Source organism: Chrysochloris asiatica, unplaced genomic scaffold, assembly GCF_000296735.1.
Source record: "Chrysochloris asiatica unplaced genomic scaffold, ChrAsi1.0 scaffold00173, whole genome shotgun sequence".
Taxonomy (NCBI): Eukaryota; Metazoa; Chordata; class Mammalia; order Afrosoricida; family Chrysochloridae; genus Chrysochloris; species Chrysochloris asiatica.
This window is the reverse complement of record NW_006408691.1, coordinates 3,329,560-3,341,880: the sequence shown is the minus strand read 5'-3', so window position 1 is coordinate 3,341,880 and position 12,321 is coordinate 3,329,560. Positions and strand designations below refer to the sequence as shown.

The 12,321-nt window shown below is 48.0% G+C and overlaps 1 protein-coding gene across 1 annotated transcript in view; it reads right to left on the bottom strand.

Moving 5' to 3' along the window:
- PRDM16 (PR domain containing 16) overlaps nucleotides 1-12,321 on the bottom strand; it is a 421,338-nt gene that overhangs the window by 223,253 nt on the left and 185,764 nt on the right. The window contains exon 6 of the mRNA XM_006871783.1: nucleotides 1,778-1,828. Within this exon, the coding sequence (XP_006871845.1) occupies nucleotides 1,778-1,828 (51 nt within the window). The remainder of the gene's footprint in view (nucleotides 1-1,777; nucleotides 1,829-12,321) is intronic.

Here is a 12,321-nt window from a genome sequence, read left to right as displayed (position 1 = left end):
GCACTAGAAGATGAGCCCCCAAGGTTGGATGGCTCTCAAAATGCATGGTGCTGGCCACAACAGACCCGAGCATACCCATGAATGTGAAGACGCAACAGGATCCAGCAAACATTTTGTTCTATTGTGCACGAGGTCCCCACAAATCAACAAGCAACTAACAACAACTGAATGTGGCTGGACAGCCCAGATAATGCATTCAGGAGGAACAGAGGTGAGTAGGATCTCCTGCCCTAATATCAGACAATTTGTTTACATATTTGCAGTGCTAAAAATGAGCACTTCACGTCCGCTCTACAAGTTGAGAGATCAGAGTATTTGTGGTCTCTGCCAGGGGAAAGCAAAAATCCTGCCATTCGTTGAAACACAGCAAAGTTGCTTGATACTTACAGATTGACTCACAGATGTGGGGGGAGTCATTGTTGGGATTTGTGTAGCTTTGAAGGAGGAATGGCCAAGGCTTGTCTGGGTAGTGGGGACTAGGAATTGGATAAAGAAATCCCTTGGAAGTTCAGAGCCAGCCACGTGGGCTGTGGAATCGACAAGGTACCAAGTTATCCCCTTTGCCAGAGAATCCTTCTCTAGTCAAAAAGTATCTGCATTGTGAGGTTTCTTCCAGAACAGATACCTCCAGATTCAGCGTGGCGGACAGAGGCGGGTCCCTTCTTCCTATGGATCCCTCTGCCAAATGCCATGCTCAGACCAGAGGCTCCCAGCACCAATACAGGCCATCCTGGGACCTTCCTGGGCTAAAACAATTCAAGCTGTGACACCAGAGAAGCCGCCTTTGGCAGGAGCTAGGTGACTCATTGTTGTTTCGCTTCCAGCAATCCAGGTAGCACCCCCTGCAGCTGTCTGGGGATGATGGAATTAAAGGCAACTCTCTGCTTTATCTTGTGATGTTTTCAACCAAAGATGCAATCACAGAGCGGATGTTGTAATTTTATTAGGGTAATAGTTGTCTGTGAGTGAGAACATATTGTGTGCAGATAATGAGCGATGGAAGTGTATATGCGTGCATGCATGGTGTGGGTGTATGTGGTGCACAGACCTTAAAAGCTGAGCTCTCCCTCATGAGTGGCTTCTGAACCCGGTACTCTCTCAGGTGGCTTGACTGCAGTGTGAACAGGCGGGTATGCACGTGTGTGTTTGTGCGTGTGTGCCCTTTCCCGGGGGATGTGTGTATTTTCTGTGATGGCTTACTCTCTGGATCTTTTAAAGGTAATGTTTGTCAACCAGTTATTATCCCTGATCAGTCAGCAAAGTAGCAGATAATGCCCGCATGGACACTTTTTCTTTCAACCTAATGGTTTGCTTATTTAACACGATGCCAGAGCTGTCTTTGGAAGCTATTAGAACAGCCAAAAGGCTTTGTTGAATCTGCAGCCAATTGCTGTCCCCCTACACCCCTTCCCAATATTCTTTTCATGAGACTATCCAGCGAAGATAGTTAAATAAACACAATCTCCGTTTATTTAATTTGAATGTGTCTGCGTGGCCCCACAGTGTACCAATTCTTCTCCTACTCAAGAGTTAGAATGCTCAGAGACGAGCCCCTACCTGCTCATGCAAAAAGACTGAGCTCCCTTTCTAATGACAGCCAGATCACTGCTCTGCAGACACATATTTGTGCACGGGTCATGCATTGTCCACAGACAGACACCAGCCTACCCCACCACATGCTTATTAACGACAGAGGTAGCTTGGAAATCTCAGAACCACCTGACCAGAACGCAAAAGGGGGCGGGGAGAAAAGAAGGTACTGAACAAGCTCTCCTACCTTTTTGATGCAGCCCTCTTGTGACGAGACTTCTGAATCAGTCAAGATTTGCTGCAAAATAATTTTGAAAGGGATTGTTAGTTTCTGACAAACGCTGTTCTAAGTGGGTGATAAACAGTGGGTTCGGATCAAAATGTTCTCTGACAAAATAAGGTGAAGACCTAGCAGAGTCTATAAAATGTGAACTAAAGAGCTCTGTGTACAACTGGTACCCCTCATCTCAACAGTGTCACCCCTGGCTGGGGAGGACTTTGCACTGTGTGCTGTGGACATGGCATCAGGAAAAGCCAATGGCTGGGACAGGACATTGTGATAGTGTAGTAGTTGTTACCGTTAAATACCATCGAGTCGGTTCCAACTCATAGAGACCCTGAACAGGGTGAGGGTGAGGTTCCAAATCTTCACTGGAACAGAAAGGCTCATCTTTCTCCCACAGAGTAGCTGGGTGGGCTTGAACCGTGGACCTTGTGGTTTGCAGTCCAGTGCTTATGTATGGAGCCACCGTGCTCCCTAGTAAAGCAGAGGGTCAGTCAACAGCAGGAGATCCATCCATGAGCTGTATTACCACATTGGCCACAACAATGGACTCAAACACACCAAAGGTCCTGAAGAGGGGACGGCCAGGGCAGTATTTGCATCTGTTCTATGTTAGGTGGCCATGATTTGGAGCCATCTCGGCAAAGCTAATGATAACAATATGTAAGCATCCTTCTAGAACTAGCACAACCCTGGAAATACAGCTAGTTCATCATTTTGGAGAAAAGCTGATTCCTGGAGGCTAATAACTGGGTTAAAGACCCACACAGGGAGTCCAAGTAATTAGCCTACATCAGCCATGTATGCCTGACACAATTCATGGGGATAAGACACATTATAAAATATGTAGTGGACTTTCTCCTTATTTCCTCTGAATTCTCCAGTGAATTCAGCAGTGTGCATCTAGAGGTTGGTTTCTCTGTTGTTCTGCGCAATTCTGGGAGGGGTGTTAGCAAGGTGGCCACACGGTTCCTCTGTGCTACCTTGTCCTGCAGGGATTAGCAAGGAGGAGACACAATTCCTTCCCTCATGGGGCTTCCAGTCTAGCAGGGGGCAGGACTCAGGTGAGCATCCACATTCATTCAGGGACCTGAACTATGTCCCAAGGGCAGATGATTGGGGAGGAGGTCATGAAGGCATGACTATCACCACGGGAGGGGTGGAGCCTTCTCTCGGCGCTCTCATCTTTGGCAAGTCAAAAGTGGCAGTATTTTTTGCTTGGTCTTTATTGTGTATTCTGGCGGTGGAGGTTTCTCCATGCTTCTGGAAGAGCCTCTTCAAAGGAAACTAGGCTAAGACACAAAAGCAGTGGCACCAATGTCCTGGGAATGTTTCAGAATCCCACCAATGAGGACTCTAGTAGTGGGCTGTGGGTGGCACCTATGATTTCTGCCTTTCCCTGTGTACCGTTGTTCTCCCCTTTCCCACCTCACCCCCACCAACACACACACACATCTGGACAGAGGCTTGGCGCAGTGATGAAAGTGCCAGAAATTCTGGATCTTTCTTCTTCCTGAAAGCTTCAACTTGGAGTTCTCCTTGGCTTGACTCAAGCAAACACCAGCATTTTGCCTGCCTTCTACTTCTAAAGGAGTCCCTGGGTGAGGCAAATGGTCAGTGCACTTCGCTGTTAACCAAAAGGCTGGAGGTTCAAGCCCACACAGAGGCATCTTAGAAGACCTGGAGACCGACTTCCCAAACCTCAGCCATTGAAAATCCCATGGGGCGCAGTTCTACTTTGATATATATGAGGTCAGCATGAGTTGGAGCTGACTTGATGTAACTTTTTTTTCCTCCTAAAATCCCCAGGGACTCCTGGTGTGGCACTGTTGGATCAACACTGCACTGGGAAACACAAGGTCGGCAGTTCAAACCCACCAGCTGCTCCTCAGAAACCCAGTACAGGATTCGCTATGAGTGAGTTAGAACTGACTAAGTAGCACTTAACAACACCAACAACAGAATCCCCAGGGTCATTGCTGTGGGGGGTGTCTTTGGGGAGGGCCTCTTAGTGCTTTATAAATGGATCAAACGGACAATAAGCTAGGTCTGCTGGATTTCCCCTTCTGGACTGAAAGAGTTGGGCATAGGTTCCTATGGACGATGTTGTTTCCATAAGAATGGAAGCCAGGACTGAAACCAATATCTAAAAACAAAATGCAGTGTGGGTGTGATGCTGAGTCCCAGGGCTTAGTTCCCCCACCTTCAACCCCACTTTCCCACCTGCCAGTACTTCCCCAGCTGGGTGAAAGGTCCAGGTGCTGTATCCAGAACGCAGGCAGCATGCCCCACTCAGCTGTAATAACAAGCGGCCATATTTCTAAATATTGGGAATTCTGGCCAATTGGGTATTTTATGTGTCTTTTAATAGATGCTGAAATGGTGGTTTGGAAAGTGGCTGTAAGTGGAAAAGGGAGAAAGAAACTAAAAATGAGAGGAGGGTCAGGGCCCACAGGAACTGACAGCCTTCCTCCACTTGGCTTGGGCCGGGACACTGGCGGCGAGGTGAAGGGAGGCCTCAGACACAAGGGCTGGGTTTCACTGGTGGGTGAGGTCCTGCCTGTCTGCTGTCATATCTGTTTTTCACCCCTGAGTCTAAAGCCAGGAAGCCTGATCAATATGCGAACGCAGGAGTCCTGGTGTGGCGCTGTGGGCTAATGCGTCAGACGGCAAAGTTGTTTGAACTGCAACGTCAGTGGTTCAAGCTCACCAGCTGCTCCTTGGAAACTTTATATAGGGTCGCTATGGGTCGGATGGACTCAGAAGAGGCCGTGGAATGAGAGATATCATTGCTGATATCTGATGGATCTTGGCTGAAAGTAGAGAATACCAGAAGGATGTTTACCTGTGCTTTACTGACTACGCAAAGGCTTTCGATTGTGTGGATCATGACAAGCTATGGACAACATTGAGAAGTATGAGTATTCCAGAACACTTAATTGTACTTCTGAGAAATCTGTACCAAGACCAAGAAGCAGTTGTTCGAACAGAACATGGGAACACTGAATGTTTTAAAATTGGGAAAGGTGTGAGACAGGGTTGTATTCTTTCACCATACTTAATTCAACCTGTATGATGAGCAAATAATATGAGAAGCTGGGTTCTATGAAGAAAAACGTGGCATCAAGATTGGAGGAAGACTCATTAACAACCTGTGATATGCAGATGATACAACCTTGCTTGCTGAAAGTGAAGAGGACTTGAAACATTTACTTATGAAGATCAAAGAGCACAGCCTTCGATATGGATTACATCTCAATGTCAAGAAAACAAAAATCCTCACCACTGGACCAATAAACAACATTCTTATCAATGGAGAAAAGATTGAAGTTGTCAAGGACTTCATTCTTCTTGGATCAATTATCAACATTCAGGGAAGCAGCAGTCAAGAGATCAGACGACGTATTGCACTGGGCAAATCTGCTGCACAGGAACTTTTTAAAGTATCGAAGAGCAGAGATGTCAGTTTGAGGACTAAGGTGCGCCTGACCCAGGCCATGGTGTTTTCAATAGCCTCATATGGATGCGGAAAGCTGGACAGTGAATAAGGAAGATCGTAGAAGAATTGATGCCTTTGAGTTGTGGTGTTGGAGGAGAATACTGAAAGTGCCATGGACTGCCAAAAGAACCAATAGATCTGTTTTGGAAGAAGTGCAGCCAGAGTGCTCCTTGGAGGCCAGGATGGCTAAGCTTCATCTCTCATACTTTGGACATATTGTCCGGAGGAAACAGTCGCTGGAGAAGGATGTCATGCTGGGCAAGGTGGAGGGTCAGAGAAAAAGAGGAAGACCCCTAACAAGATGGATTGGCCAGGTGGCATCATTGATGGACTCAAGTGTGGCAGCGGTAGTGAGGTTGGCCCAGGATGGGACATTGTTTCGTTCTGCTGTGCATGGGGTCGCTATGAGTCGGTTCTGACTCAATGGCACCTGACAACAACAACAATGGGTCGGAATCAACTCCACAGCACTTAACAACCAGAAGAGAGTAAGGCTGATGACCCTTGTCTCAGAAAAGCAAGGGGCTTCCAGAAAGGGGTCAACCCATCAATGTCCAGGGTCTGAGAGTTCCAAGGGGACATGTGTGTACCACCTCGAGGGTACAGAAACACCCCCATCAACCCACAGAATTCCTGGCTGCATATTGGCACCAAGACCTTTGTTAGGGTGGCCCAGGCTGGGAGCTCAGTGTTCTGGGTCACAGGGGTCCCCTTTCCCAGAGGATTTTGTCAGTTTATCAACACTGCTGTTGCTGGCATTAGCCTTAAAGGGAAAACACTGTCTTTTCCAATAGAGCACAGTGTCATGCATGCCCTCTGGTCAGGTACCAGCCATAAGCAGAGAGGCGCTCTTCTCCCTCGGTACTCAGATCCATGCCCTGTGCTCTGTCCCCGTGTGACTCAGGGAAGCCACTACCTCACATCTTGGTGCCATGTGTCCTCAAGCGTCTCCATTTAGTCACTGACTTTAGTCTAAAGTAGATCCAGCAGTCACGGAAAAGCCTGTCCACAGAATGAGACCAGACCTCAGTTTCCAGTAGTCCCTGTTCTGATGGGACCTCTCCCCAGGACAGGTGTATCCACAGAACATTGCCATCACTCTGCAAAGCCTCGGGTGGGTGCTGAACATTCTAGAGACACCCTGGGAGGCTTTGGGAGGAATGCCTTGTCAGCCGCTCTGGGTAACATTCCCCGGGCATCTGTCACATACTTACTTATATGACAGCTCTCCCCATTAATCCTGGAAACCCAGATAAACCGTCTTGAAAGAAGGGAAAGCATTTGCAGGGATTTGATTTGCCCTGTGTCCACACCAATGAGAAGGCAAAGTGTTCTTGTGTAGACTCTTTGCTGGCCTGCCAGATAGAGAAGAGTCTGGACCACGGTGTTACCATGAACTAGAATGGACTCAGCAGCAATGGAGCTAGGAGTCTCAGGGTGGTGCAGCTAAGGCGCTTGACGGCTAACTGGACTTCAGTCCACACAGGATGAGTCCTAATATGGTGCTTTGGATAAGCTGCTCCTCGGAAACCCCATATAGGGTGGCTATGAGTCAGAATTAACTCAGCGGCACTTAACAACAAGAAGGGTGCTTCAAAGGAAAGGCCTGGGAATCTGCTTCTGAAAAATCAGTCATTTAAACCATATGGAGCACAGCTGTACTCAGACACGTGGGCTTTCCAAGAGTTGGGTCAATTCGACAGCAGTGGTTTTAGGCACCTGGGAGCCCTCCCTCCATCTCTGGGAAGCTAGACCCTGTTAACTGCCTATGGGTCCCACCAACCCCAAACCCTGTCACAGGGCACACGGCCAGGCATGGTGAAGGGGGTACTCTAGCCAGCGGTAGCTCTGTTGGTCTCGGCAGAGGTTGTAGACGATGCATTTCCTTTTGAGAATGGGCTGTCTTTGTTACGTGAATGAGGCAAGGTTAAGGTAGGGTGTATCTTGAGCCCATCTCTCTTGAGATAGAAAAGAGATTCAACAAGTGAGCAGAGAAGAGTTGGGGGAAGAGAGTTGCCAAGTCACATGGAGACTTCCAAGGAACCAAGAAGCAGATATTGAAGAGAGAAGGGTCTTTTTTGGGAACTGATAGAGACCTTTCCCTAGAGCCAGCTTTCTGAATTCAGAGGACTAGCCTTCTAAACTGTGAGAAAATAAATTTCTGTTTGTTTAAGCCACCCACTTATTTTTGTATACAGCACTGTGTTTTCTTATCTCCCCATCTGTGCTGCTCCTTGGATAACTCAGCAGTGATTAGGTTTAGGACCCACTCTACTTGGATTTGATGGAGACGAGTCATTCAAATAACAACAAAGCCCTCTTTTCAAATGGAACCACACGCACAGGTTTAGGGTTAGGTATCCAATACTTATTTTTGGGACGAGAGGTGAGGACACAATTCAGTCCACACTAGCAGTTCTTGTGTCTATTCTGGAAGATTCCAGGAGACCCGTGCATAAAACACAGAGATAGTTACTACCCCCAGAGCCTGTCAGCTGGAGATGGAGGGTCAGCCTTCAAGTTACAATAGCAAATGATGGCCAACACTCACACCAAGCAAGAGATGAACCAGACCCACATGAAGGGTCAAACGAAGGATGATCTGACAGGGCTGCAGCAACTTCTAACTCGATTTGCCCCCTGAACATTGTCAGTCTGTCCCTGTGGGGATATGGGGCCAAGATGCTCAGTAGTTTTGAGTTTTGTGGAAGCATAGTCATAGCTCCATATGGACCAGAGAAGAACCATCCGTATAGGTTGAGCCTTACCTCTCACAGCCTCAGAAACACTATATAAGGTCGTTATGAGTCGGAACTGAGTCAATGACACCGAGCAACAATTCCTTGCACGCAGAGACGTGGCATTAGCCTACTTTATGCCCAAGGCCCACCACCCATCTACCAATTTGTTGCACTGTGATGGCTAGTGTGTTGTTACAACGTTAGAAGCTGTACCTCTGTTTATTTATGTCAAATACCATCAGGGTTACTCATAGTGGACAGGCTTCAGGGAAGCTTCCAGATGAAGACAGTCAAGGAAGGAAGGCCTAGGGATCTCTTAAGGAAAGTCCCCAATAGACCCCGCAGACTATTGTCAGATAGAATACTAGAAGGAGAACCCCTTCACTGGGTGCCACTCAGAATACACCATGGCCACCACAGTGGGCACAAGAATTCCAATGATGGTGAAAACGGCGTGAGGCGGAGCAGCATTTCCTTCTGGTTTACATACGGTTCCCACATGTCAGACTTGGCCTGATGGTACCTAACAATGTGCCCTCTGTACTCTCCTCAAAAGAAAGCAGGGGCAGATCCTAAAGAAAGCAATGGCCACTTGCAAATGGAAGGCAGGAGTTGGGTTCTGGAATCGCCCTTCTGGTTGCTTCTTTCTGCCTGCCTTGGCAGGTCCTCGTGCCTCTTCACCTACTGCTGACCTCGGTGGAATCACCACCGGACACACTCTTCTGGAGCCCTTAGCCTCTGCTTTCTCCTTGCCAGAGTCACTGCCGAGTTGAACAGCTTCTTTATTTTGCTAGCTTAACTCCCTGCATGCTTGTCAGCTGCCAGCAGTGGCCTTCGGAGCTCCGGGCCCCATCCCCAGGCCCCGGCAGAAGTATTAGGTGTGTTTTGATTAAGCATTTTCACCAAAAAATAGAGGTTTGACCTCCAACATTTAGCTTCTCTCTCGGGTATCAGTGCCAGGATTTAGCTAAGTGGAGTTGGTCAAAACATCTTTTTTGACTCTTAAAATAAATACCCTCTGTTCTCCAAAAAAAATCAGCCAAGACTCGACACACACACAGACATCTCATATGCTCACAGCTCTGGAGTTCTGGCATGTCCCCCGAGGGGGGCTGAACTTTCTGTTTGGTGTCACAAATGGATCCCAGAAGGTTTCTCTCCCTTCAAAATAATCTGTTATTAAAGTATCTGAAAACATACCTAAGGGAGGAGACGCAGACTGAGCCCAGGCCTGAGGCTTCTGCTACGTAACTAGAAGGAACCACAGTCAGCTGGGCACATAGAGCTCCCTCTGCCGGTCTAGGGGGACAACGTGGCTCACAAGGTCACCAAACTCTCTGGCACATTGACATCTTATTCTTAGCCTTTGAGCCCAGGCTTTCTCTTCCTAAACTGCACTACTCGACTAGCCATGGAGATGTGTGTCTGAGTCTAGAACTTGCTAGAAGCTGATCCCAAGGCCGCCTCCTCTTAAAGAAGGCATCTGAGGATAAAGATGTTAGGGTTGCCTATGTAGGTCTCTCTGGTTGAAATAAGAGGGGGAGCTGGGATCTGAGTTGATGAGATGCCTCCCAGTCCAACAGGCTGCCCAGCTCTGAGTCTTCCACTACTAATATCTGGGAGATTGTGGGGGCCATGGGGTTACAGGTTCTGGTGGTGAATGAGTCTGAGCAGATGGATCCAGACAGGCTAATAATTCCTCAGCTGCTTTGACCTTTATGTGTTAACCCCTTTAGAATTGTTTTATACCCAACTAAACAGTACCAGAATCCCTGGGTGATGCAAACAGTTAACAACGGAAAGCTTGGAGGTTTGAGTCTAACCAGAAGTGCCTCAGAATAAGGCCTGGTGTTCAGCTTCTAAAAAATCAGCACTGAAAACCCCATGGGCACAGTTCTGCTTGGAAACACCCAGGGGTCCCATGAGTTTAACGAGCTGATATCAGACCTCTCTGAAATGGCACTTTTCATTCTTATCTTATTTTTTGGGAAGAGGGTGCTTATAGTCTTACATGTTTCTTCTCTTCTTGTCTGGAGAACCATTTTTCTTTAAAGAAATGTTTGAAGAACAATTCTCACCCTGAATTGTCTTCCCAAACGAAGTCCTACAATAGCTGCCAATTTTCCTGTTTAAATGCTGCCTTAAAGCATATAGCGGTTGTAACAATAATAGTAATGATATGATGAGGACTTGTTGTTCAGTACCGCTGAGTCAGTTCTGACTCATAGTGACCCTGTATAGGGTTTCTGAGGAGCGGCTGGTGAGCTTGAACCACCGACCTTGTGGTTACCTCTCAATCCTTCATTTTATGCCACAGTGCTAACAGGCTATAGGTAATATTTTTTGGGAGCCCAGAGAGTGCCTTAGATGCTCCTTAGAAGTGAGGATGACAGGAGTTTGAGATCAGCAAAGTCCTATTCTGTAGAAGGAACATCATCCTTGGTAAAGCAGATGATCAGCATACACGAGGAAGTCTCTCAATGGGATGGATTGACAGACAGACACAGTGGCGGAAACAGTGGGCTTTAAAGAGAATCTACTACCGTGAGGGTGGTGCAGGACCAGGTAGTGAGGGTCTTACTCTGTTGTACCAAGGGTCGTTATGAGTCAGAATCAACTTGACAGCACCTAACAGCTATGCCCTGGGGCCTGTCCAGGTGCCACAGAGGCATCATCTCCTTCATGTCTTACAACAATGCTCTATGAGGCAAAAACTGCAATGATCTCTGCTTTGCAGAGATCAAACAGAGGCTCGGCCAGTTGAAGTATGGAGCAAAGGTCAGAAAGCCTCTGAGGGCCGGGGCTGCATTCAAAGCTGGACTCCTCACACTGGACTCAGGTTCTGTAGGAAGCGGAGGCTGTTGGGTGGCTGCATCCGGCTGGAAGTAGCCACACGCCAACCCTTCCGACCGACCGGGACTCACACCTGAACCAGGGCCAGGGCTCTCCCCACAGAGGGGCACTCCCTCGGCCAGGTTCTCGGCCTTGCTAGCTCACAAGGGGCTGGGGAGGTGTCCCGTTGGCAGCATGGACACAGGCTATGAAAGGTGGTTAGTCACTGGCCGCCCAGCCCTGGCTCCCAGAGCAAAGGCACCAACGGTGTTGACACAAACTCTTGGGCTCTCAACTGGGAGCGGGTGATATTTATTTAGTTTCTGTGTTAAAAAAGTTCAGCTTGGCCATGTTTGAGCTGCAGAAATGATTTTTTTTTTAAAGGCGCCTTAGACACTGTTTTTAGCTTTTATGCCTAAACAGATCCTTCTTAGTCCTTTCAAGTACAATCTACCCAATGAATGGAAGCTTTCTCTTTATTCCTAAGAAAAATATTTACACAGTCAAGTACGGCAAGGAAAAGGGCCCTGGCTCCTCAGAGGGACCGTCCCCGAAACACAGACTGGCCTCCACCCAGTGTTGACATTCCTAACCCAGACACCCCCTCCCATCTCTCTTGTGCCCACCCTCTACCTCCCCTTCCCCAAAAGTACTTTCCAGCCCGTGGATTCCTTTCAGACAATCCAAAATGGAGGCCCACCATGAGGAAAACAGCTCTGTGCGAATGCAGGCCAAGTCCAACTTCTGAGACTTGTTTTATGTTTGATTAGCAAGAAAATCTGGTGATACAAATGATTTAGCGTTTGACTATAAGGCTACAGGTTGGTGGCTTGAACCCGCCTCAGAAGACAAGGTCCCAGCCTTGAAATCTCTACGGAGCAGTTCGACTCTGCATACATGGGGGCACCATGATCTGGAATTGATGTAACAGCGATCAACAACACGAAGAAAACCCTGGCCTCCAGGTCTCGGGGCAAGATATTGTCATGTGACCCGGCATAGCTCCCCCAGGGAATGGCTCACCAGCACACACACTCTGTCTCTCTTTTTTCTCTCTCTCCACTTATCTTGAATGTCCGGGACCTTGTTCTTTGCTCTGGCCACAAGAGCGGATGGAGTAGCCACTAAGCCCAAACTTCCTGCCTGATGATTTGCTCCTCACAAGGCCAGCTGGCCTCTCGCAAACCCAGGATCTGGTCAGAGTGCGCACTTTCAGATGCTCCAAGAACTCTCTTTGCTGGCGGATCTTAGTCTGTGCTGCACGGGCCCCTTTGTCCAAATGCCCTGCCTAACCCTGCCAACCTACTCTCCTGCCTGTAATACTGTTATGGGTTGAAGTGTGTTGTTCCCCTCATCTCCCACTCCAGGCTACGTGGTAGAACCGTAACTCCTATATATTCCTGTTTGGGAGTAGGGTTTTGTTTATTATGTTCATG